The sequence below is a fragment of the Botryllus schlosseri genome, chromosome 7, assembly GCF_051294905.1.
Source record: "Botryllus schlosseri isolate E-star chromosome 7, Bs_hap1, whole genome shotgun sequence".
NCBI classification, from domain to species: Eukaryota; Metazoa; Chordata; class Ascidiacea; order Stolidobranchia; family Styelidae; genus Botryllus; species Botryllus schlosseri.
The window spans coordinates 13936432-13961338 of record NC_137242.1 but is presented as its reverse complement, the minus strand read 5'-3'; the positions used below and the strand labels follow the sequence as shown (position 1 = coordinate 13961338).

Below are 24907 nucleotides of genomic sequence, written 5' to 3'. Positions count from 1 at the left end.
CCCGTCATTGCGAAAGAAGTATATCTACACGTAGTAAATAGACATTCGATGTGCATTGTGGTGTTTGTTTTGTTTGTTTTGGGGTATTCATGGTGTTTGTCGACTACTACGGTCATTTACGCCAGGCCGATATTCTTATTATTTTCCGTAACTGCCGACTTATAGCACGGCCCACCTCTAAGCTTTTGTAAGACACCGCTGACGCGGATGAGGTGGCGAGGAGGAGCCTAGGTAAACCTCCAACACTTAGATATCGAAATTCGGAAGTCGACCTCAGTCGGACTCGAACCCGCACCCATTGGTGTTGCAGCCGCGGATTATACCACTGCGCTATCTCGCCGCCACATTGTGGTGTGATTGTAAGAACACCCGCCATGCTGCATATCAGGTTATCAATATACACTGCAGACGCCAGTACTTTGCAGCAGGATAATATTCATCACTATGCCCAGTTTCAAATATTAACTTATGTACCGATGTTTGGTTTATGCATAGATAAACACAGTTTTACCGTTGCTGCTTGGCGAGCAACAGGGCCGTAACAGCACTTCGTCAGCCCCCCCCAAAACGTTGGTCTTGGGCCCCCCATAGGGTGATAAACCTAACGTTCGCCCCCAGACCCCCCTTAGGCTATGCGCTGTTTACGTTTACTTATTATCATCTGCATTGGGTGTCCGTTTAGTGAAGCTTTTCTCACATAAACGTGCGAAGCGCGAGAAATTTATGTAATGCATGGATGAATCGGTCAATATGATCGGGAAATGCATATATATTGCTATCAATTTTTATCCTCTCTCTGCTCGCGTAAACTGATTTACCGTTACAGCTGAGTGAGGTGTGTTTGCAAAGGTAGGTCCGCTCAATAATAATTGAACATCTCCGGGTGTCTACCCGTTGGCAGGAACGAAACAGCACTTCGTCAGGCCCCCCAAAAAACTTGAATCTTGGGCTCCTATAGAGTGATAAACCGACCCCCCATCACGTTGTTCGCTTTTGACATGAAACTATAGGTGTACTATCTAGTGATTCAGCGCGAAGCGCGAAGATTTTAGATAATTCATGATAAAATCGGTCAATAAGATCGGCGATTGCATATATATTGCTATCAGTTTCTTGTCCACTCTGCTCACGTAATCAGATTTACCGGTAGAGCTGAGTGAGGCGTCTTTAAAACTGTAGAGCCCCTAAATAATAATTATACATCTTCGGTCGGGTGGACCCGTTGCTACGACTTCGTTACATGATGTTATTTCCTGAAATCCTGTCTGCTATATCAAAAAATATAGAATCGCCCAAACGTACTAAACTAAAAGATCACACGATTTCAAATTGGTATTTCTTCACTGGCATATAATTTTTCCCTCTGGGATGGTATTTGTATTTTGAGGTTCAGATTGCCAAGACAGGAACATTCGGCGCCAGTCATTTAGGCGCCTATGGACAATTAGACCTAAATGTATTTTGTCTATAGAACCAAGTTTTCGCTCAGCATAAGGGCAGTCCTTTTTGCCAAGGTTGAATCACTGCCGATCGTTCTGGCACACTTCTTGGAGTCGCATGCTACTGGGCATTAAACTTTATATGTCTTGGTGCGTCGTGGCGCGGTAATGGCCAACGCCGACATGCCCATTTCTATAAATCTTGTGTATTTTTTCTTGGGGGAAGAGTACCCAATAATCAAGATATTTGGCAACTTGAAATCGCGCATAGCGCGAAAATTTTTTGAAAAAGTTGCATCAATTTTCAAAAAAATAGTCTATAATTTATGCTAATTCACGAAATAATTTTGGGCCCCCTTCGAGCTCGGCCCCCCAATTGGGGGGTTTAGGGTGCGGCAGTTACGGCCGTGGCGAGCAGCAGGCCATGTGGGTACGTACATCGGACAAAGATTTGAAATTTTGTACTCGTCGAACGAAACATTAAGATTTCCACATCGAAGCATTAAAAATCAACAGCTGCCGATATATAGCCTATGAGAACCGGGCCGTCCGTTGCCGTTTCTCGTAACGTCAGCCTACAGTGTCTGTTTTAAGTAGAAAGCAGAATTTTATGTTCACTTTATCTTATTCTCATATGACTCAATCGCGATTCTTTACTCGACATTTGGACCTGTCGCCATAGCCATCCGCTTATACACCGCGTTAGCGTGGGTTGTAGCTAGAATCAGGACCAAAACAACAATTCGCCCCCCACTCCAAATGTTGGTCTTGAGCCCGCATAAGGTGGTCAGTTTTCCCGTTGATGACCGAACTTCACCAATAATATTGGTAATTGCATTATATTGCTATTCATTTCTAATCCTCTCCCAGCCCCCCGATGGTAAGATTTACTCGTAGAGCTGGAGGCACGTGATTCATAATTAGAACATCTAATATGTTGTTATAATTACTTTATTGTATGTTGTTAATTCGTCAGCTCCCGTCTGTTATATAATCAAAAGATACCGTAGTCACCCAAACGCACTCACAAATTGTCATGTCTCCATTCCTCTATGAGTGTCCCGGGTGGCATTTGTATTGTGGGGATCAACTAGCGCGGCTATTGACAATGGACACATACCCATATTTTCGGTCAAGGTCATTCATTCATTTGGTAGCACGCTTCGTGGGGTCGTATGTTGGACAAAACTGCAGATATAATTTGGTGTGCGCAGTAATGACCGACACTAAAATGCCTATTCCTATAAATTATGCATGCTTTTTTTCCTGAGAGGAGAGGTATGAATTTCAAAATCAAGAAATCTCAAGAAATCGCGAGGCTCGAAAAAATTTTCAAGTTAATTAAATCTCTCGAAAATACTCTAAAATTTATGTTGATTTACGAAATACTTTTTAGTCTCCTTCGAGCTCGCTCACAACCCTTTTGGAGTGTTTGGGTGAGGCAGTTACGGGTCTGGCAAGAGTGAAAATAGTTGGGTGCGATAAATCGTTCCCCATAAAATTGGGCAATGGTACATTATGACGTAACAAGCAAACGACGTATTATTTATAAAGAAACTTGTTATCTCATTAGGCCTTTTCATCGCAATCCTTTTATTGTCTTCCTATACATCTTCTAAGATTAGTTCTCTAAGAAGAAAAATAAATGTAATCGTGAGTAATCGTGATTACTTTTCCAATGTAATCGTAATCGTAATCGACTACTTCCTGATTTTGATGTAATCGTAATCGTGTGATTCAGAAGTAATCGTAATCGCAATCGATTACATTCATAAAGTAATCACCCCATGTCTGATAGTGACACCAGTATGACAATGCGGTTTTCAAATACATATTGTCTTCCTCAAAGGTTCTCAACCTTTTTGACCTCGCGGACCGGTACAACTTTAAAACAAACGTTGCGGACCGGCGAACTTTCAAAAACCAAAGTTCACTCTAAGTTTATTTACGACAAATGCATGCTACTTAAATGTTAAATTGGAAACTTCACTTAATGGCGTCTTTTAACTTTTGATAAATATATTTTTATATTGCAATTTCTGCAAGGAGAAGCTCACAAAGTCCTGCTAAAGAACACTAATCTGATTGTGATTGTTCGGCATCCTTGAACGAAACGCGAGTTTGCTATTTATTAGAGTAGTGGTTCTCAATCTTTTTGTCTTCGCGGACCCCTTTTGGAACGTAGTTATAGAAAATAAGACAAAATAAGGACGCAAGTCGAAAACAAGGACATTTCTTAGAATTAAGGACAGTTGAGTTTTCTAAGACCTGGCCCTTCAAAATAAGGACAATTCTTCGAAATAAGGACGGTATGGAAACCCTGGCTATATCTGCTAATATGTATGTAATATTTGTTGAAGTTATTGCCGAATATCCTGTGATAGTTTTCACATATTTAAGGCAGGGTTGTAACCAAGTCACATGGTTGCGAGTCACGAGTCAATCATACTTTTGTGGTTTTGACTCGAGTCGAGTCGAGTCATTTTCAATTCATCACAGACTCGAGTCCGAGTCCAAGTCACCGTTTTAAGGCTCAAGTCCGAGTCATGGTGTTATGACTCGAGTCGAGTCCAAGTCACAGTATTGAAGTCATGTTCAACTCATGTTTTCAATCCTGCTTGGGTGATATCGAATTCCTTGTTTGCGAAACATGCTCATTTTGTCCCTATCAGAGTCTTTGCACGTGTTTATTTAGGCAGATAACGGACAGGTCCTGGCCTCATTTACCGATGCTAAATATAACTTTACTAATCTTAGAACTTAAAATCAAATATCTCTCTTGTCAGTCTGATACATCACCAATACAAGCATTCAGTTTTGATTATGAGCACATCGACGATAGCTCACGAATAGTTGATAGAGAACCAACGAATTCACGTCTACATACTATCTGATAGAGAACCAACAAATTCACGTCAAGATACTAGTTGATAGAGAATCAACAGATGCATGTTTATGTAGAGGTATTTACAACAGGCCAGCATGCTGTAAAACCGTGCATGCAACTATGTGCATTGTGCAGCAGACATGGGGTGATTACTTCATGAATGTAATCGATTGCGATTACGATTACTTCCGAATGACGCGATTACGATTACGATTACGATTACAGCAAAATCAGGAAGTAGTCGATCACGATTACGATTACATTGGAAAAGTAATCACGATTACTCACGATTACATTTATTTTGCATTTTAGAAGTTATATTGGAAGACAATATATGGATTGCGCTGAAAAGGCCTAATGAGATAACAAACCCCCTTTGAAAAGATGCGACATTAGCTTGTTACGTCATAATGTACACATTGCCCATTTTTATAGAGGACATTTATCGCACCCAACCTATTGCATTCTTGCCAGGTCCATGACTGCCGCACCCCAAATTTCCCAATAGGGTGGGGAGCGAGCTCGAAGGGGACTCAAGAGTATTTCGTAAACCAACATAAATTATAAAGTATTCTCGAAAGATTTAATTAACTTGAAAATTCTCTCTAGATAAGCTTGATTTTGGAATGCATACGTCTCCCCCTCAACAAAAAGGCATACATAATTTATAGCAGGCATGCATTTAAAACAAATGGTTGTTTAAAACACATTGTTTAAAACTTGTTTTAAACAGTGTTTTAAACAAAGGCTTTAAAAAAAACTAAATTGTGTCTTTTCAAGTTGTAAAATTATGCCATAATTGTGTAAATGCTTTCCACAATTACCACCCGATTTGGCCGACGTACATCGATATGAGATGGTTGGAACCCCTCAAAATAGTCGGTTCAACAGTTATAGTACAGATATTTCGTCAAAGGAGCTATATTTACCCTAAATTTTCAATTGTCATTGTCAATCCACATTGGTGACGTCAAAGCTTGAAAAAAAAAAAAAAAATTAAAAAACATGTTTTAAACAAGGGTATGTTGTAAGCATGCTCGCTTTAAATTTATTTTTGTTTTAAATGCAACCCTAATTTATAGCAATAGGCATTTAGGTTCCAGTCAATACCGTGCCACGACACACCAAAAGACATATGGAATTTCGACGAACACGCGACTTCACGAAGTGTGCTACTAAAAAAAGACCTTGGCCGAAACTTAGGGTATGTGTCCATTGTCAATAGCCGCGCTGGGTGGGCGTGACCAATAGTCCAGTCCTTCTAATCCGAGCCCGCAATGCAAATGCCCCCCGGACTCCAACAGAGCATTAAAGACATAACAATTTGTGTTTGCGTCTCACGAAAGTTTTTCTTTTAGTCTGCTACGTTAGGGATACAACAATATCTCTTGATTATATAACATACCGGAAATCACGAATTAACAACATACACTAAAGTAATTATAACAAGATAACAGACGTTATAATTATGAATTACGTGCCCCTTGGTAAATCTGACCATCGGGGGCAGAGAGAGAGAGAGAGAGAGAGGAATAAAAATTAATAATAATGTAATGCGATTACCAATGTTATTGACGAAATTCAGTCTTCAACTTGAAATTATCATCCTATGGGGGCCAAAGACTAACGTTTGGACTGGGGGACTAATAGCTGTTTTGGTCCTGATTTTAGCTACAACCCACGCTAACATGATATATAAGCCCATGGCTATGGCGGCAGGTCCCAATGTTGAGTAAAGAATTATGAAATAACGATTAGCGCATGTTTCAAGTAGAGTCATATGAGAGTAAGATGAAGAGAACATAAAATTCTGCCTTCAACTTAATACAGATAATGTACTGCAAGCTGCCGCTACGAGAAACGGCAAAAACGGCTCGGTTGTGATATATATCAGCAACTGTTGATTTTTATTGCTTCCTTGTGGAAACCGTAATGTTATATTTGACGAGTACAAAATTTCAAATCGCTGTCCGGTGTACGTACGTACTACATAGGCCTACTGCTCGCCAAGCAGCAACGGTCAAACTGCGTTTGCATAACCAAACATCAATAGACAAGTTACTTGGTAGAGTGGTGATTAATTATCCTGCTCCGGGGTACTGGCATGTGGAACGGGTTGATATCCTGATGTACAGCACGGCGGGTGTTCTTACAATCACGCGAATGTACGTGATGTACATCGAATATCTATTTACTGTGGATACTTCTTACGCAATGACTAGCAAAGCTAATAGGCTGCTTCTGACGTAATAATAAGCAATGGCATTTAAAAATCAGACGTTTGTGTTATCATGTACCTGGTATAATACATCTTCCTTGTTCACGAATGTTCAGTTTATGTCATAGTCCTTGTACAAATAAAAAGTAATCGTTCTTTCACAAAAAAATCGATTAGATATGGGAAGTAGTCGATTACGATTACGATTACTTCGGAATTTTTTCGAATGTAATCGATTGCGATTACGATTACTTGAAAATGCTGTAATCGTCGTAATCGATTACGATTACTAATCGCGATTACCCCATGTCTGTTGTGCAGTGACAACAGAACAGATACCTTTTGATTATACTAAAGGTGTTCCCAATTGCATTACCGACTACATCGCAGTTACAGCATTGGATAAATAATTGTACTATGGGGCTGTTCAAAAACATTTTTTTCAAATTTTCCGGCTACTTCTTAAAATTGCTAGATTGCCTAAAAAATCAAATTTGGCTCAATTCCAACCAGTAGAAAGCAATGCTATGAAAGAAAATTTTAGACTAATTACTAGGGCGGTTTTTTTTTGACATGTCAAAATTTGTCAAAATTTTGTCAAAATTGTAGCGTTAGGTCAAAATTTGTCAAAATTTTTCATGAAATTAAAAAAAATTTGACGTCTGCATTTTGTTTGTATCGTAGATTTAGCACTGTCGGTGAACTTATAATTTGATATTTTACCGCTTTTAGCCTATTTTATAGGCCTGCCGTTGTAAACGGCTAATCGTCTGCTCATTGTGAATCATAAACGGTAAAAAAAAACAAATAATAGGTAGACATGGTGTTATGGTCAATGTACCGCAATATCCTAACTGAAGAAAGACTTTTTTTGCATTGCATCATTCTTATAGTAAGAAGCGCATGATGAAAAATTGTGATGTAGTCAACATTGTCAGAATGAAGCAACACGGTGTGTTACCAGCACCAGCAGTGTACGCACAACTTGAGTGTTTTCGCCCAACAACAGCTGCTGTTGAACGTCCTTGACAAGGTTCTTAGTAAGGACGTGCATTTTCTACCCAAGAATGTAGGAAAGCATCTCTCGTTGTACTACAAAATATTCTAATTATTTCTACCATAATACATATTGTAGCCACTGGTATTCTTCATAGGGCCAGATTTCGTCAAAATATTGTTTTTTTTTCATGTAAAAACATGCCTGTTTCTCAGCCAAAAAAGTTTTTTCAGGCCAAACTACTTCGTTAGGACAGTCAGTTCAAACCAGAAATGAAGATAAGTGGTGCAATTTTAACATTATGTGGGAAAACACCTAATTTGCATACGTTTGGTCAAAATTTGGTCAAAATTCATTTTTTTTAGGTCAAAAAAAGTCAAAATTTTGATTTTTTAGGTCAAAATTTTCTTTTTTTTAGGTCAAAAAAAAACCGCCCTACTAATTACAAATAGAGATTTTAGAATTTTACCGGCTATCTCATGATATTTTTACATTGTGTAAAAATATGATTCATAGCAAATTTGACTCAATTCCAACTAGAAAAAGTGAAGTTATTAGAGTAGAATGTTTTGGATATGAAAAAATAGTCGGCTTACTACTATGTAATTATATTATATGAAAGAATTTCTCACTAAAATACTCCATTTATTTTCAAATCTAAAATATTCTCCTCTCACATCATTGATTCCACTTTTTTCAAATTAAGCCAGATTCAGTGTTCCTTTTATGCAACATAACAATTTTATCAAGTAACCACCCAGTAAAATAAAAAAGAAGTTATTTTAGAACAGCCATATTGTATAAACATCACACAACATTAGCCATTCATCATTATACTCACGTGCACAATGCACATACCTAACAAAACGTCAAATGGACGAGGGGCATTGTGTGTTTTCACAGACAGCAGATCAAATCAATGAGTTACACTTCAAAAATACTAATGTGGAAAGGAGATCCTCAGATATGTTAAAGCGGCATGGCCGTAGAATGAATCCACATCTACCGAATACACGTTCCACTAGTGCACTAGATGCAGGAATTGACAAGCATTTTTGAACCACACTGAAGAGCATTAAATACTCATTCTTTCTAGTCGCCCGAAAATGCAAAGAATCATCGCCTTCAAATCTACACATGAGCTTATCAGTCTGCTTATCAGACTGCAGTCTCTTGACCATCTGAGTCATTTCATTGGCTCTAATTGAACTTTGCTTCAATTGTTTGCTTGTATAATTGAAAAGTCTTGAGTACTGTAATTGCGGAGGATCTATTACCTCTTCATCACTGGACGATTTTGTACAATGCTTTATTGCTACTATGTATCATTTTCTGTTGTTTTTACGGTGGCATATCCGATATCAGACAAGTGCAACGAAAGCAGTATTGACAAATAGCAATGTCGGCAGAATTCATCGGATGCGTTGATCTAGCCATTACGATTCGCAAATATCTTCATCTTCAAGTCATATAAAATAAGCCGAGTCAATGACTTGGGTCGAGTCATGCGTAATGACTCGAGTACAAGTCGAGTCAATCCAAATATTGACTCGAGTCGAGTCGAGTCATTTTCCCATTTCAAGAAAATGACTCGAGTCAAGTCGAGTCATAAAAAAAATCGTGACTCGAGTCTGACTCGAGTCATTACAACCCTGATTTAAGGTCACTGAGTTGGGTACTGTATCCAATAAACGAGACACGCAGAAAATTATGGCATTATCATAAGAATTCATGATAAGATTTGCCCGACTGGTTTTTCTGGAAAACATGGTCGAAGACCGCTGGGATGAACTAGTATAGGGGTGTGCAACGAGCGAGTTCAGGCCTATGAGACTCATTCATTTCGAGGTCAACCCGTTATGCGTCGGGGCACATGAAGACATAAAGTTGTGGCCAACAACCAGCTGATAAAATGCGGTGCCAAAAACATAAGCAGCAACAAAAACTTGGTCTAAAAATGACAAATGCTGGATGGCCAAACCTTTCGATATGGATATGCTCCGTTGTCGGTACGGAATATAGTCCCGTTCCTGCAATCTGAGTAGACAGTAGCCTAGTACAACTGCGACACGCAGAGGAATTTAATTCGCCCTAATTTGAAATCGCGTGCGTCAGACATGTTTTTTAGAGCTGTGATGGGTAGAATTGTAGTGTGCGCGTTCTGTATGTCATACATATCCGTAAAATGGTAGCATACAAAGGTAATATTAAAAATGATTTCCTTTTCACGGGTGAGGCTCGAGTGGCGAGATGCCGCAAAAAAATCAGATTTTGGTAGTAGTGTAAAAGCTGCTTTACCTTTATTCCACTGTTATGAATTATAATTAAGGAGCAGAACACACAGTAGGCCTATCGTGAGTTTATTTGCTCTTCTCATATACTCACGAGACAGAAGTTGAAGCAATGTATCATAAGGTAGCGAGCTATAATGTGCCTACTCTCCTTGATCGTTTTGCACCTTATGTTACAAGACATAAGGAAAAAGCCTCAAAACAAACATGTTGATTTTTCACCCTTTCTACAAACTGGAGCCTCCGGGACCTTTGTGTTAGCTCTCAAAAACGATTTCTGCCAGCGAACATTTTTCACTCGCGAAAAATACGCTGTATTTTGGATAGGAACGCAGAACATATTTTAAGACCTGGCTATCCAAGCACTAGTAGACGTTCTTGTACAAAACCCAACAACTTGTTTGGCCGAGAAGGGTTTTAGTGAAATAGTTGAAATCAAAACGAGCGACAAAGTTGCCCTATTAATGAGACACTTGATAGATTAAGCTATATAGTAGCCAATTTGTTACACATCTGAACAAAATGTTGTTAAGTATCTTCATCTTCTTTTTGTTAACAATTTTCGATTAGTTTGGGCGAATGAAATTTATTTTACAAAAAAGTGCGAATGGAGCTCAAAAAGGCTGAAAAGCACTGCTGTAGACAGTTTCTTCTAGCACGCCCAAAGTAGACTACATGAACTCTGAATTGCGACACCGAATAAAATATGTTCCAAAACTTTGAAATACGTTTAAAATTTTATGTTTTATTTTGTTAAATTAATGGACACGTGATCAACTTCTTGCATTTTGGAATTGAGGTATAAAATCCTAATTATCTGGCGGACCGACAGGAAACTTGCCGCGGACCGGCACCGGTCCGTGGTTTAGAACCACTGAGCTGCCGTAGAAGTGACATTCACAATTACAAACTAAAATTACAAACAACGCCATGGCTATCCACGTCCTTGATTGGTAACTACAGCGAAACGTCACCACTTTGGCTCGACACACTAATTAACCACATTTTTACGATAATATCTGGTGCTAACTAAAAAAAATAAGGTCATCACTTTGACTCGACTCCCGTTTACCAGACTTTGACGAAGCTCTGACGTTTGCTGCGTCGGACCCGAGTTTTTTTTATTGCATTTTAATACATTTTGTATCACCTCAGGTGGATTTTATTCTGCGCGGCACAGCAGCTTAGAGGGGACAATGAATATGCAAATTGCGTGATTTTGGGAGTAAAATCTTCAAAATCTTCTCAATCATGAACATCGCTAGAAAAAAAAAACAATATTAACACCGGGCAACAAAAAAATTATCTTTTTCAAAAATCATGATCGATTTAGGGGTACATCAGGAGCGCTGATTCGGAAAGTGGCATTACTTTTGTCGAATTGGCACTTTTTTTGAAATATTGCCTCTTCCTACATATGCCATGAAAAGTAGTATCTTTGTGGGTAATATAGGTTAACTCGCGCTTCAAGAGGTGAATATGGGCTTAGATTAGTTTATATCATCTCCCATGTAGTACTAACATGTGCTTTGTAGTGCACTGATAAAGCAATAGTTAGTTTTATCCTGAAAATTATCATTTAGAGACTATTTTTCCGATAGATTACGTCAATTAACACCCCTCCCCTCATTTAAGCGACAGAAAGAGTCAGATGACACTTATCTCATCACCGATGATTAGCGGGCTCAGATCAGACGCTTTTTAATATTAGATAGGGGAGATGTGGTACCGATGGATCAAAAATTGCAAAATGATCTCTGGCCCTCAAATCTTCAGCCGAGAAAAGCAGATCTTTTGCTGTCTCAACACTTCGATACAAGCTCTATATATCGTGGACATTTACATGAATATCAGCCTTTTCAAAAAATATTAATAAACGTTTAAAGTTTGTTGCTCGAACGTGTCATCGGTCCCCACCCGGTGGGTCCAAAGGCGCACGATCATGGGACCTATGAGAGATACGTTCAAAAACTCAAATTTGTTAACTTGATTTGTTGTGTACTATAAGCTAAGCTACAGCAAGCCAATAAAGAATGTTTCGTCGCGACCTTCAAGAATAAAATAGATTATATCAACTCTAACATTTTGATTTTCAAATACCTCGTAATAGCGATAAAACACCACAGGTACCTATGATTTACAGCCTATATATATGTAGGCGAGTTTCTGTTGCTAAGTGATTAGTTGGTCTATCTATTTTGCTTGATTTGGCTATGGTACCATAGGTCCACCATCCCATAAATATCGTAATTTACTTGAAAATAGTCCACTCGAGGATGGTAGTGACTCAAAAAATATGTGCCATTATATACCCTGATACAAGCCCTATACTTCACATCAAAAATTATGGCGGGTTTGTTAGTCTGGAAGGTGATATAAAAAAATGCAAATGTCGATACAAATTTACTTTACACCCCCTAAAACGTAAATCGTTCGTCACTGACCCCATAACTCACGCAGGTCGAATTTTTCTGCATGGGAGGAAAGATTCTGTCACCATGTAATTGTAGACAAATTCACAGAGTGTAATCATGGAATTATCATGGAGAATTTTTCAAGTATTTTCGGTCCCAGTGATCTATCGGTACCATATCTCCCCTACTGTCCCTTGCTAACATTTTCAGAAATTTCAATACATGGGTGTTTCAAAAAGTATGTTAAAAATTTAGTGATAGCTAGACAGAGCAAGTGTCGTAATGACTTAGATTTGTTTTGCTACATATGTTACGAAAACACGGTGAGGATGAAGCGATTTAATATGTGAATGTCACCAAGTGCCCTTACAAGGAGTACTCTCTGGTATGACGTTGGGAGATCAAGATGAAAGACGGGTTTCGCAAACGGTCAGCCAGCATTAGGCTGAAACTTCGCGCTTATGGACTCAAGGTCAAGTCTAAATGATGCAATTTGTAATCCTCGTAGTCTTGTGCGGGCCAAAGAGCCTCAATGATGATTTATATTTTGAAATGAATGAGATGTAAGATCAAATAAATGGAAGAGAAATATAAAGATAGTTGGGATTCTCACATTATGACTGATTACTGCCAGCTGCCTATTGCGAATCTGTCCTCATCAAAATCGTACAAGAGGACTTTCCTGCAGATGACTCCAAGCTAATTTGAGTTAATAACAGGAGTTGCATCTAAGAACTTCACTAATGCACATCCCGATATTGATTTATTTCTATGAGAAGATTTGAATACTCATTGGTAAACAAAAATATTGCTTGCGTGTTTATTTCGTCTGTGTTTACAAATTGTCGTCTTTTTGTAGGTTCAGGCATACTTGGTTTGTTATTATCGAATTGCTGCTATTTGTTGTTCACTTCAAGCACATTGATCGGTATAGGAATCTTATTGTCGCAAATTACAATATATTAGGAGAATCCTATGAAATTACGAATAAATGGGGTAATTTTGTGTTCGATATGTGGAAAAGAATAGATTTATGCAGAACAGTTTCGTTCAGCCGATCTTATTGTGTTCTACATTTACATTTCTCACATTCTCGTGGTTTCAGTACAGACAGACCTTCTAAAACATTTAATATAGGCTGTTAGGATAAAATGTAACCTGATTTGAATAAAATAAAATAAAATAAAAATGTCCAAATTCGGCGATACCTTGGAAAATAGAGCCAATCTTCAAAAACCAATCCCATTTTCGAGCTCAGCGCCCCCGATTCACCCTAAAATCGATCTCATCTACCATGATGAAATTTTTTTTTGTTGTCCAGTGTAATTGAAGGTTTCACAATTTTCTTTCACTCATCCTGACGGCAGGTGAGGCACTGCGTCATTTGACTCCCTTGACCCCACGTCCCTGATGTATCACACCTTACAGTGACTGGGTATATATTGCTGCGGTGACCATGTTTGGCTCCGCCCACGCATGTGATCATGGATTCTCGCATTTAAAAAGAGCATCACGGCTAACCTATACGTTCGTGTATAACTGGCGAAAGTTTCAAATTTTGTATGAAGCTTAACCTCACCATTATCAACCAAGACTACAAAGACATCTGTAATACCATGCAACATAAAAAGAGGCATTAACTGTAAAAATTGTGTAAATGGTAGATTCAAACTTTTACTGTTGTCTACGTCTGTTGGAAATGTTTCGATGAAATAAATGATTGACATGTATGGCTCTTTAGGAGTTAAAATGGAAAAAATAGGGCCAACATGGCTCTTCGGACGGAAAAGATTTCCGACCCTTGCTACAGGTTGAGCACTTATACGTGCCTAGTTATGTTTTAGGTGTGATGAAACGACTATTGTAGTTAAACTTTACTCGTGTGGCAGGAAAGTACCGAAACTATATTTCTACTTGATAAAATATAACTATATCGAAAAGAGGCTTATTATTTCAATACTTGAGAAAATCGTCCCTCACTACTCGGCTTGAATCATTAGGCTACTATTAATACTCGATTCGGATTGGAGAACTCGAATCATTGTTCTCGTCGCGAAATTCGCTGTACTCGATATAGAAATCTTGGATTGCAGGATGCGTTTATTGATCAGAGAGAAAAGCAAACAGTATTACAGCTTTCAAACCCGAATTGTCTTCTTGATCGTCGGGGAAAAGGAGTGAAAACTAAGCTAAAGTGTCCCTGCTCAACTGTCGTTTTTCATTGTGACCCATGCTCAAATGTCGGGAGCCATCTTGGTTAGTGTTACAACATCAAATTAATTTTTGCAGAGAAAATATGGCGCACATGACGAATCCAATATAGCGAACTTCGATTTCGTGTCACCTTGGCGTCACAAATCTTCAATCGTAACAAAAGACTTGGTTGAGAACGTTGTATCGCTTTTGGGGAATAACATTTGAAAATATAGGACCAATAAGTTTCTTTTTATAAAAAGGTCCCCGACCCGGATTTATACAGTCATTTTCCAAAATTGACAGATTCGCGACACACTAATGTGCCGCGGTACACAGTTAGAGAATCGCTGGCGTAGACATTCATGAAATAATCAACATCAATATGTTCGAATCCGACGTCACATCTTTCGACCACTGACCTCTGGCCTAAGCGTGTTAAATGTAGATAAGGGTATTGTAAAAGTCTTGCACGTTCCTGATTCCCATTATGATGAGAGCTCATCTAATTTCACGCGTGACGTTCCCTATCAGACATGACTATAGAGTGCGGTGAATGTATTTCCACTAATCTCATTTGCTTTGACTCGCGATAATTGGTGTAACAGAACTTAACATATGAATCCCTTACCTTCCGCGTAAATGGTTGTCACCCAGTATATCCCCTAAAACGAAAATATTGATATATTACCCTTGAAAATAATCGACATCATTTTGCGTGCGAAGCTAATTACAATCGTCATCATCATCATCATCATCATCATCATCATCATTTTTTTAATGTTCATCAAATCAAAACATCATATTATTGCGACATACTGAAAAGATAGGAGGGTTCCGAAACGATCTGGAGTATATAGCCTTTCAATCCGATACCCACTTTGGCTTAGAGCAGGGGTGGCCAACCCGTGGCCTGCGAGAAGGTGTTGAGTGTCACGCGCGTTAATCATCGAGATTGGTTATACTATCAAAAATTAAATTGCCAACGTAAATTATTGTGAACTTGCAAGGTCAACAACCAAAACTTCTATCGGCCTGATCGCGAAATTCGGGATGTTGGTGACTAAATAAGCAACAGTTGGCGTAGCCACGGGTGACGAAAGAGACCATGCCTCCAGATTTTCGTGAATCTTTGTCAATGAACATAAGTACAGTGTTTTGCGGCACTTTGATTTGAATTTAATTTTTTGCGCACTTCCTTTGATTATGTTCCTCATTTTTTTTTGCTTTCAGTAACCCCCCCCCCGAAAAATTAAAATATATTTACAATTGCGTCTAACTATTCACATCTGTACGAGCCAGGATACATGAAGATATATGAGTTGTCGGAAAATGCGACTTCCCAACAGATCTCCCCGAAGGATTGTCACTCGTCAGCATGGTTGTAACCAAGTCACAAGGCGCCAAGTCACAAGCCAATCTCACTGTTATAGTTTTGACTCGAGTCAAGTCGAGTCAATTTCAATTCACCAGCGAGTCAAGTCCGAGTCCAAGTCATGCAGCAGAGGCTCGAGTCCGGGTCATGGCATTATGACTTGAGTGTAAGTCCAAGTCATGGCATTATAACTCGAGTCCAAGTCCAAGTCATTGTGTTGACTGCTCAGTTTCCAGTTAAAGTGTTGTTAAACACACTTTTTATAACTCTGTTTCGTGATATCGAATGGTTTTTCGAAATTACAATGAAATGTCGGACTTGGCCGTCTGAGTCTCGAGTCATGCGAAATGACTCGAGTCCAAGTCGAGTCAATACACAGATTGACTCGAGTCGAGTCGAGTCATTTCCGTATTTTGAGAAAATGACTCGAGTCAAGTCGAGTCATCAGAAAATCGGGACTCGACTCGGACTCGAGTCGAGTCGAGTCGAGTCATGACTCGAGTCATTACAACCCAGCTCGTCATCGATGAAATTTTGACCGAAATTGTCATCATGTGTTGGCTGAAACCTGTCCACGAGACGATTACTCTTGTCATTGCAATCTGAGCCGTGGCGATATAGCGTAGTGGTATAATCCACAGCTGCAACACTAATGGGTTGCATGTTCGTATCCGACCTAGTTCGACTCCAGAATTCCTACTGAAGTGTTGGAAGTTTATCTAGACACCTCCGTGCCATCTCATCAGCGTTGGTGTCTTATAAAAGCCTAGAAGTGGGCCGTGGTACAAGTCAGCAGATACGGAATAAACATAAAGAATATCGGCCTGGTGTAAATGACCATAGTGGTCGACAGACACCATGATTGCCACAAAAAACAGCAATCTGAGCCCCACGGTACAAATATGACCGTGACCCGCGATATAAGCAATATATGTACCGATATTATTGACCGAATTAGAAATATATTCGAGCGTCGCACGGATAGAAAATGAATTCAGACTGATTTTTCATGACATTACATGATTTTGGTGAGCAGTAACATAATTCTTCGCGTTCCCGTCACCTAACCTAGAGTTACATTTTCTGAATTTGGGAAAATATGTTCATAATGCTAATCGACCGGTATGTTGACTAAAAAAACTCTCCACACCAGAAGTATCCGATTATCACGTGTATTTTGTGGAGAGTTGACCTTTACTAGTCGTCTCTGTATAGTCGCCTTATTACACTCAAAATAAATAGAAAGGACGTAGTGTGGCATTTGGGCGTCCTCGGAGGAATTTAAATTTTATTGAAAAAGAAGACAAATAATCTTAAAATAGGATTTATGGTATCCCTACCTAATCTAGCTCTAAACAAAAGATCATCTGCAGCAGTGTGTCAAATTGAACTGATGCGTGGGCTGGATATAAAAGTTTTGATTGCTCGCAGATCGTACCAGTCAAATTATTCCAATGTGTTACAAATTCATACATTTGTTTTTCACTGGAATGCTGTATTATGCGTATACATTAAAGAACAGACATGTAGGCTGTATTCGACCAACATCGTGATACCCAAACAATGGAATTGCAAGATTGCGATGATTGGCCGATCGAATACAGGTATAAACACCAAATCATTGGGTCTATCGAGTAACGACGTTACACTGGAATATTTCAAGGCTCCCCTTGTTGCGGTGGAGATAAGAAGGGCGTTTTTTTTGACATGTCAAAATTTGTCAAAATTTTGTCAAAATTGTAGCGTTAGGTCAAAATTTGTCAAAATTTTTCATCAAGTCAAAATTTTTTCGACGTCTGCATTTCGATTGTATTGTAGATTTTGCACTGTCGATGTACTTATCATTTGATATTTTACAGCTTGCAGCCTATTTTATAGGCCTACCGTTGTAAACGGCTATTGTCTGCTCATTGTGAATTATAAACGGTCAAATGAAACAAATAGGTAGACATGGTGTTATGGTCAACGTACCGCAATATCCTAACTGAAGAAAGACTTCTTGGGCATTGCATCATTCTTATATTAAGAAGCGCATGATGAAAAATTGTGATGTAGACAACATTGTCAGAATGAAGCAACACGGTGTGTCACCGGCAGTGCACGCACAACTTGAGTGTTGTCAGCCAACAACTGCTGCTGTTAAACGTCCTTAGCAAGCTTAGTAAGGACATGCACTTTCTACCCAAGAATGTAGGAAAGTATCTCTCGTTGTGCTACAACATATTTTAATTATTTCTACCGTAATACATATTGTAACCACTGGAATTCTTCATGAGGCCAGATTTCGTTAAAATATTGTTTGTTTTTTTCATGTAAAAAGTTGCCTGTTTCCAAGCCAAAAACGTTTTTTCACGTCTTTAGGACAGTCAGTTCCAACCGGAAATGAAGATTGAGTGGTACAATTTTAACATTATGTGAGAAAACACCTAATTTGCATACGTTAGGTCAAAATGTAGCCAAAATTCAGTTTGTTTAGGTCAAAAAAAGTCAAAATTTTGATTTTTATGGTCAAAATTTCCCTTTTTTAGGTAAAAAAAACCGCCCTAGTGATAAGTCGTTGGCCATGCGTGTTATTGGCGGACGTTGGAATTTCGGTAATTTTCTTTACATCGCCAATTCACCATTCGAGTTCCTTTAGAGACAGGGCTAGGCTGGGGCCTTTTGGGTCAGAATAAAGTATAGAGTAGTGCAATCAAATATACTTCAATTGTATTCTTCGTGTAGCTAATAACTTCACAAGATATTTTACATACATTAGGGCAGAGGTCTCAAACACGCGACCCGCGAGAACATTTTGTGCGACCCGCGACGGCATTTTGGAATTTCAAGTATTCGACAATATATTCAAGCGCCACATATCTTTTTCAGATATAACAACTTAAAGCCCACCCTAAAACTACTGAAATCTTAACAAACTATACAAACTACACTATGGCATCACTTTTAAAAGCTATCATGCGATAAAAGAACAGCTATTACGTCATATTTCTAGTTCATGATGATAAAGGGTTGATCCTTTGATGATTTGTGACTGAAAATTGTGATTTAGTTTGTTGCGACCTATCGTAAAATCACTCGATTTCGTATTGACTGGGTGATTAAATAAAAATGACTCGGGTTGAGTGAGGTCAAGCGTTAAAATCAGAGAAGGACTTGCCACTCGGAACGGTCACTTGGTAATCCTACGGACGCAGTAATCTATGAAACTGTCACGGGAAATAGTAATTTATCAAAAGGTAGCTTGCGTTGTGTAGGGTATATAGCTATCTAAACAAGTCAGTATGGCAACCATCTGCACTACGCGAACCCCGTGACGTAAAGTTGGTTACATGCTGGGTGTAGTTTGATCTCGTTATTCTCATGTTATTATCGGTGGCGAGTAGTACGCTACACAGCTGTAACACTAATGAATTCGTCGGCGATTGGACATTTCTATTCCAGGGGTTCTTAACCAAGATCCGTAGACCCCTTCGGGGTACGAAACACCACATCATGGGGTACGAGATGCATTGTCGAATAAGACCTATATGCTGTGGAATAGAATTGACAAATTTATTCAACTGGAACCTTGTCTTTGCGCCGCGCGCGATTTCATGTAAATGGACTTTCTGATTATAATATAGGTACCATCAGAAATTGCGTTTAAAATGACCATAGAGGCTACGAGAAATCTTATTGCAAGCAAGAGGGTTACGATCGCTAAAGGTAAGAAATAATGCTATTACTATGGCTCAATAATGATTATATTCAAGTTGTTATTGATATGTTCCAATTATAATCGAAGGCAAAATGCTGATTTAATTTGACTTTGGCAGTGACAGTACCAATAGACTACTTATCACGAGTCCACGACTATATCAAAATTAGGATTAGGCGACACCGCTCAAATGCTCTGATATCAGATCAATCTTCCGCAGATTTTACAATATCCTACATAAAATTGTGGCACGTTCAAGGTCCACTAGCTGCAATATGATATCCCGACAGTATGACAGTATCATGACGCATCCTCTCGCATGATGTCTATAAATTATTATTTTAACAAATTATGCCCGGCACAAAAGCAATTTTATCCAAATAGTTGAAAATGTGATTTTTCTCCGTGTCAAGCGTGAATAATACAATAGTAAATTACATTTTGACGATGTTTGTGAAATGCCTGTCTGCAAGCTCCCGTCAAAATAAGGTCTACTTGGAAATTATACATTAACCATCCCTATTATTGATGCTGCGGCCCGTGGCGTCATCAAAAACTAGGAAATTGGCCCGGGAGCACATTTGAGTTTGAGACGTCTGCATTAGAGTTACCATAGTTTGGAAATCTGAAAAGAGGGCACTTTTTCAAAATTTTCAGAATGGTCAATTATCCCCACTTCGTGGACGGTTGACTAACAACAAAGGTCAGCTTTCCGGCTCAGCTCCCGAAATAGCCGCTGGAGCGTTACTACATTTGGGTGTCCTCCGAGGACACTTTTTTTTAAAAAGAGGACAAATCCTCTTGTACGAGAACGTATGGTAACCCTACTGTTGCAACTTTCTGCACAGAAGACATGCAATATATTTTCCGCATTTTAGAAGTAGCATTCATTTGCATTTTGTATTTTATTGAACTATTTTTGGTGCTTATCGCTGTTAAAGTCATTTGCGCCCGATCATGAATATTTTCCTTTGCTTGGTCTTTGCTTGTGGTACGATTTATGCGAACGATTTTCAGTCATACTCTCATCCACGTCTTTCACTCTCTCTCGCATGCGTCCTCGTCAGAGTCAGTTGCAGCCGGTTTTTGTAAGCTCGACTTTACTTGCTTCATCTGTGCTTTTTGTACGAACACTGCATATGCAATGAAGTCAGCGATGAGGAGCCCAGATAAACCTCCGACACATAAAAGTAGGTCAGAACGCGGATTTGAACCACTACCATTGGTGTCGTGACACTGGTGCATGACCAACTGCGCCACTCGCTTCCCAAAAAGTAGTATTTCTATTTCTCTTTGATTCCCAATATCATACTTTGAGTTTTAGTTAGTTTCACTTCTTTTGTCAGGAGAACATACATGTTGAAGTATAAAAGGAAGTGTATAGTAATGCCTTTATTTTTCAAAAGTAAAGTTACACTATATGACATTTTTACGATCAGCCATATTTTTTATTAATGTTTACTAATCGCGCAAAGTGTTAACACCGTATCCAACACCACTTCTCCGTGTTGCTCTTCGGCCAAATTACTGACCTTATAATATGAGGAGGCCGCCATACCATGATATTTTCTAAATCGGGGTGTTCGAGTAAACTTGTTTCCATGTCAATGCTATCATTTTCATTCCATGATGCGGACGAATGATTATGCTGTCGAAAATATATACCTCCTGGGATGCATCAATATGAGTCAAGCTCTGCACGAATCAAGCTTTTGATAGTACATGCGAATGAATTACGATCTTTTCCACTACTTACTTACTTGAGTAGATTTAAAGTAATTGAATTCTACTTCTACTTCTACTTCAATTAGTTTTAGGCTGCTTTTACAAGTAATACTTCTACTCGTACTTGAGTAGATTTTTACGTCGTTACTTCTGCTTCTACTTGAGTAGCTTTTTTTGACTACTTTGACCACCTCTGCCAGTGAGTGGCAACGGGAATGCTGAAAGTCCGTGTCAAATGTGGAGACTGCAGAAACCGTAACCCCGATTTCTCTACGCTTGAAATCATATTTATATTGAATAATTAGTGATGATTACGGCAATTTTTTTACCTAAAAAACGGAAGATATTGACCTAAAAAAGATCAAAATTTCGACATTTTTGTACCTTGAAAAACTTGATTCTGACCCAATTTTGACCTAACGTATGCAAATTAGGTGTTTTCCCCACATAATGTTAGAATTGTACTTATCATCATTTCCGGTTCGAACTGTCTGTCCATGAAGTAGTTCGGCCTGAAAAAACTTTTTGACTCAACAACTGACAACTTTTTTCATGTAAAAACTTGATTTTAATGAAATCTGGCCCTATGGAGAATCCCAATAGATACATCACGCACTATGGTAGAAATAATTAAATCTGTCGTAGAACAACGAAAGATACTTTCCTACATTCTCGGGTAGAAAGTGTCTGTCCTTACTAAGTAGCTTGCCAAGAATGGGGAGAAAGACGTTCAACAGAAGCGGTCGTTGGCTGACAACACTGGAGTTGTGCGTGCGTAAACTGCTGGTGACACACCGTGTTGCTTCATTGTGACAATGGTGTCCATCACAATTTTTCAAAATGCGCTTCTTATTATAAGAACCATGCAATGCCCACGCAGTCTTGCTTCAGTTAGTATATTGCGGTACGTTGAGCATAGCACCATGTCAACCTATTTGTTTTATTTGAATGTTTATGATTCACAATGAGCAAACAATGGGCCGCCTACAACGGCAGGCCCACAAATTAGGCAATAAGCTGTAAAATGTCAAATGAGAAGTTCCCCGACAGTGCAAAATCTACGATACAAACGAAATGCAGGTTGTAAAAAAAATTGACTTTGTTTACAATATTGACATTTTTCGACCTAACGCTACAATATTGACCTGATTTTGACTTTTTTACATGTCAAAAAATTGCCCTAGTGATGATGTAGTTATCGAAGCGCTATCATAGCCCCGCGAACATATATAGTCTTAAGTACCCGTAAAATCAAATTTATCAAATATAGACGGATGCTGTAGTGTAGGGGTCACAACAAGCTGCCCGGGGTCATAATTTGCAGCCCGCGAACTGATTTGAGATATCGGAAGAACTCTTAGTAGAGCATTTTGAAATACTGAAATTGATTTCAGTTTTGAAATGTTGTTGTTATTCAAAATAAGCTCTTCTTCTGTGCCCAACATCGCTCTATTCCTCACTAGCTGATACGGCTTCGGCGATTGTAATAGCATGGAGGAAGAATTAGCTGGTATGAATGGGCTTGGGCATATGGCCTTCACTTGTAAAGACCCGGACACGGCCAAGACCAATACGCTTAAAAACCGACTTCGGGCTTCGACCCAAGACCAAGCTTTAGGAAAATTTAGTTTTCCTTGGAAATACCTTGTATATCTAACCCCGATATCGATTCTTTAGTCTCTTAAAAGTATTGTCAGTAGGGTTGCATTTAAAACAAACGGTCTTTCAAAACACAGTGTTTTTAAAAAACGTCTTTTAAAAAAACAAAATTGTGATTTTTTAAGTTGTAAAATTATGCCATAATTGTGTAAATACTTACAAAAAACATGTTGTATGAGCCTATGGACAATCACCATCCGATGTAGCCGACGTATCGATATGGGATGGTTGGAACACTCACAATAGTCGGTTCAACAGCAATAATACATATATTTCGTCGGAGGAGCTATTTTTACTCTATTTTTCAATTGTCAATGCCAATACACTATGACGCAACAATTGAATATTCGTGACGTCAGGAGTTAATTGACTGGCTTTTAAAAAAACATAAAAAACATGTTTCAAATTAGGGCCTTGTTTTAAACATGATTGTTTTAAATTGATTTTTGTTTTAAATGCAACCCTAATTTTCGGGTGCTTCTCATAGTTTAAAATATGTTCAAATTGGTGATCATAATATTTTGTTGTATTTGTATTTTTTCTAAGTATATTCATTTCTTTTGTGGTAACTATAGGCCAGTCGTCCATGTTAGAGAGCACAACATTGTACTTACGTCAAGTTTTAAAAGACGTGGTTGTCAAACTGCGCGGCCTATTTTATCGCGATATTAAATTTATGCGGTCCGCGGCATTTACGAAATTTGAAAAGTGGCCCGCGACCCGTTTTGAGTTGGCGACCCCTCCTATAGTGTATGTTCAAAGATCGTACAGTTGTAAAGCGAGCTGAAAATAAGTCGTAAAACGTGGAGACCTCGAAAATCGAAACCGCGATCTCTCTTCGTGTGCAAACATAGTCTTAAATACACGAAAAATCGTACATAGTTGATCGCGCAAAATTTACGCTAGAAATTGAAAGTTACAACGTCGCTCTTCCTCGGAAGCGTAGGCATTAATATTATCAAGTCGCATTAACCATTGACGAAAGGTACAAGCTTAATTCACACTCCGCGAAATCAGATAGTCTTAAATATACATTGAGGATAATTTCGACGTTATATGCAAAGCACGCATTATTGATGAGTTTACTAGTGTTAACCGACGTTTATGTTACCAAATATAGCTAAATTAAGTAATCAACCGCCATAGCAAAACGGTATGATTCTCGGATCAGCCATGTCGTGTACGTAGCTCAAGTCTCAAAGATGAAATTGGCACGAAATTTGAAAATCGGAATCTCATCAACTCGGTGAAATTGTGACGTCACCAAGAGGGGTATCAAAACCGGATCCATTCACTATGACCATCAACAGTGTCAACAGTTTGGAGTTTTCACGCATGTAAAACCATCATTTACAAGTCGGCGACATTGACACTACATTCCGTGAAGGCAGAGAAGTTCACATTCAGGTCATAGTTTTCTGGAAAAATGAACCTAATAATAGTTATTCGCAGAGGCGGAAACGCCAAAGCGAAACCGATGTATGTTAGGGTTGCCATACGTCCGGAATTTTACGGACATGTCCGGGATTTCACTGTAAAAACTGCGTCCGGGAGGAAATTTTTAAATATGCCCAAATGTCCGGAATTTTGGAGACTCAAAATATTTTCGTATATCAACATAAATAATATTATTTTTAAGCAGATTGATTCTATTTGAAATTTTTCTTCGCGCTGCGCGCGATTCAATACAACGTATATTATTATTATTATTATATTCTTTATTCACAGTAAAACTGGTAGATACACACATAATCCGGGGAGCAACCTGCCCCCAAAGGAAAATGGCGAGATTGGAGTAAATTTTTAAAATTTCAGTAATACATTCAAATTGTTATTCCTATGCAATACACGGAGAAGTCAGATTACAGAATGGGAGACATTCACAAACCACTTGGGGCGCCAACACCACGCCCTATGGTCCGTAGTAAACAAACAAAACTTACAGCTATATTCGCTAGAAACCAGGTCAGCCACTGCCTGTTGGATTCGGGTAACAGAATTAATGTCTTGTA

The 24907-nt window shown here is 38.8% G+C and overlaps 2 protein-coding genes across 3 annotated transcripts in view; both read right to left on the bottom strand.

Annotated features, from left to right (window-relative positions):
• Window positions 1-24907, bottom strand: part of LOC145443717 (uncharacterized) — a 54840-nt gene that overhangs the window by 8118 nt on the left and 21815 nt on the right. The window contains exon 2 of one of the 2 annotated variants that reach the window (XM_080321669.1): window positions 15071-15104. The exons of the other annotated variant lie outside the window; for it this stretch is intronic. Within the exon in view, the coding sequence (XP_080177795.1) occupies window positions 15071-15104 (34 nt within the window). The remainder of the gene's footprint in view (window positions 1-15070; window positions 15105-24907) is intronic. 2 annotated transcript variants of the gene reach the window in all.
• Window positions 1-24907, bottom strand: part of LOC145443718 (uncharacterized) — a 441881-nt gene that overhangs the window by 410807 nt on the left and 6167 nt on the right. The gene's annotated exons all lie outside the window — the stretch shown is intronic.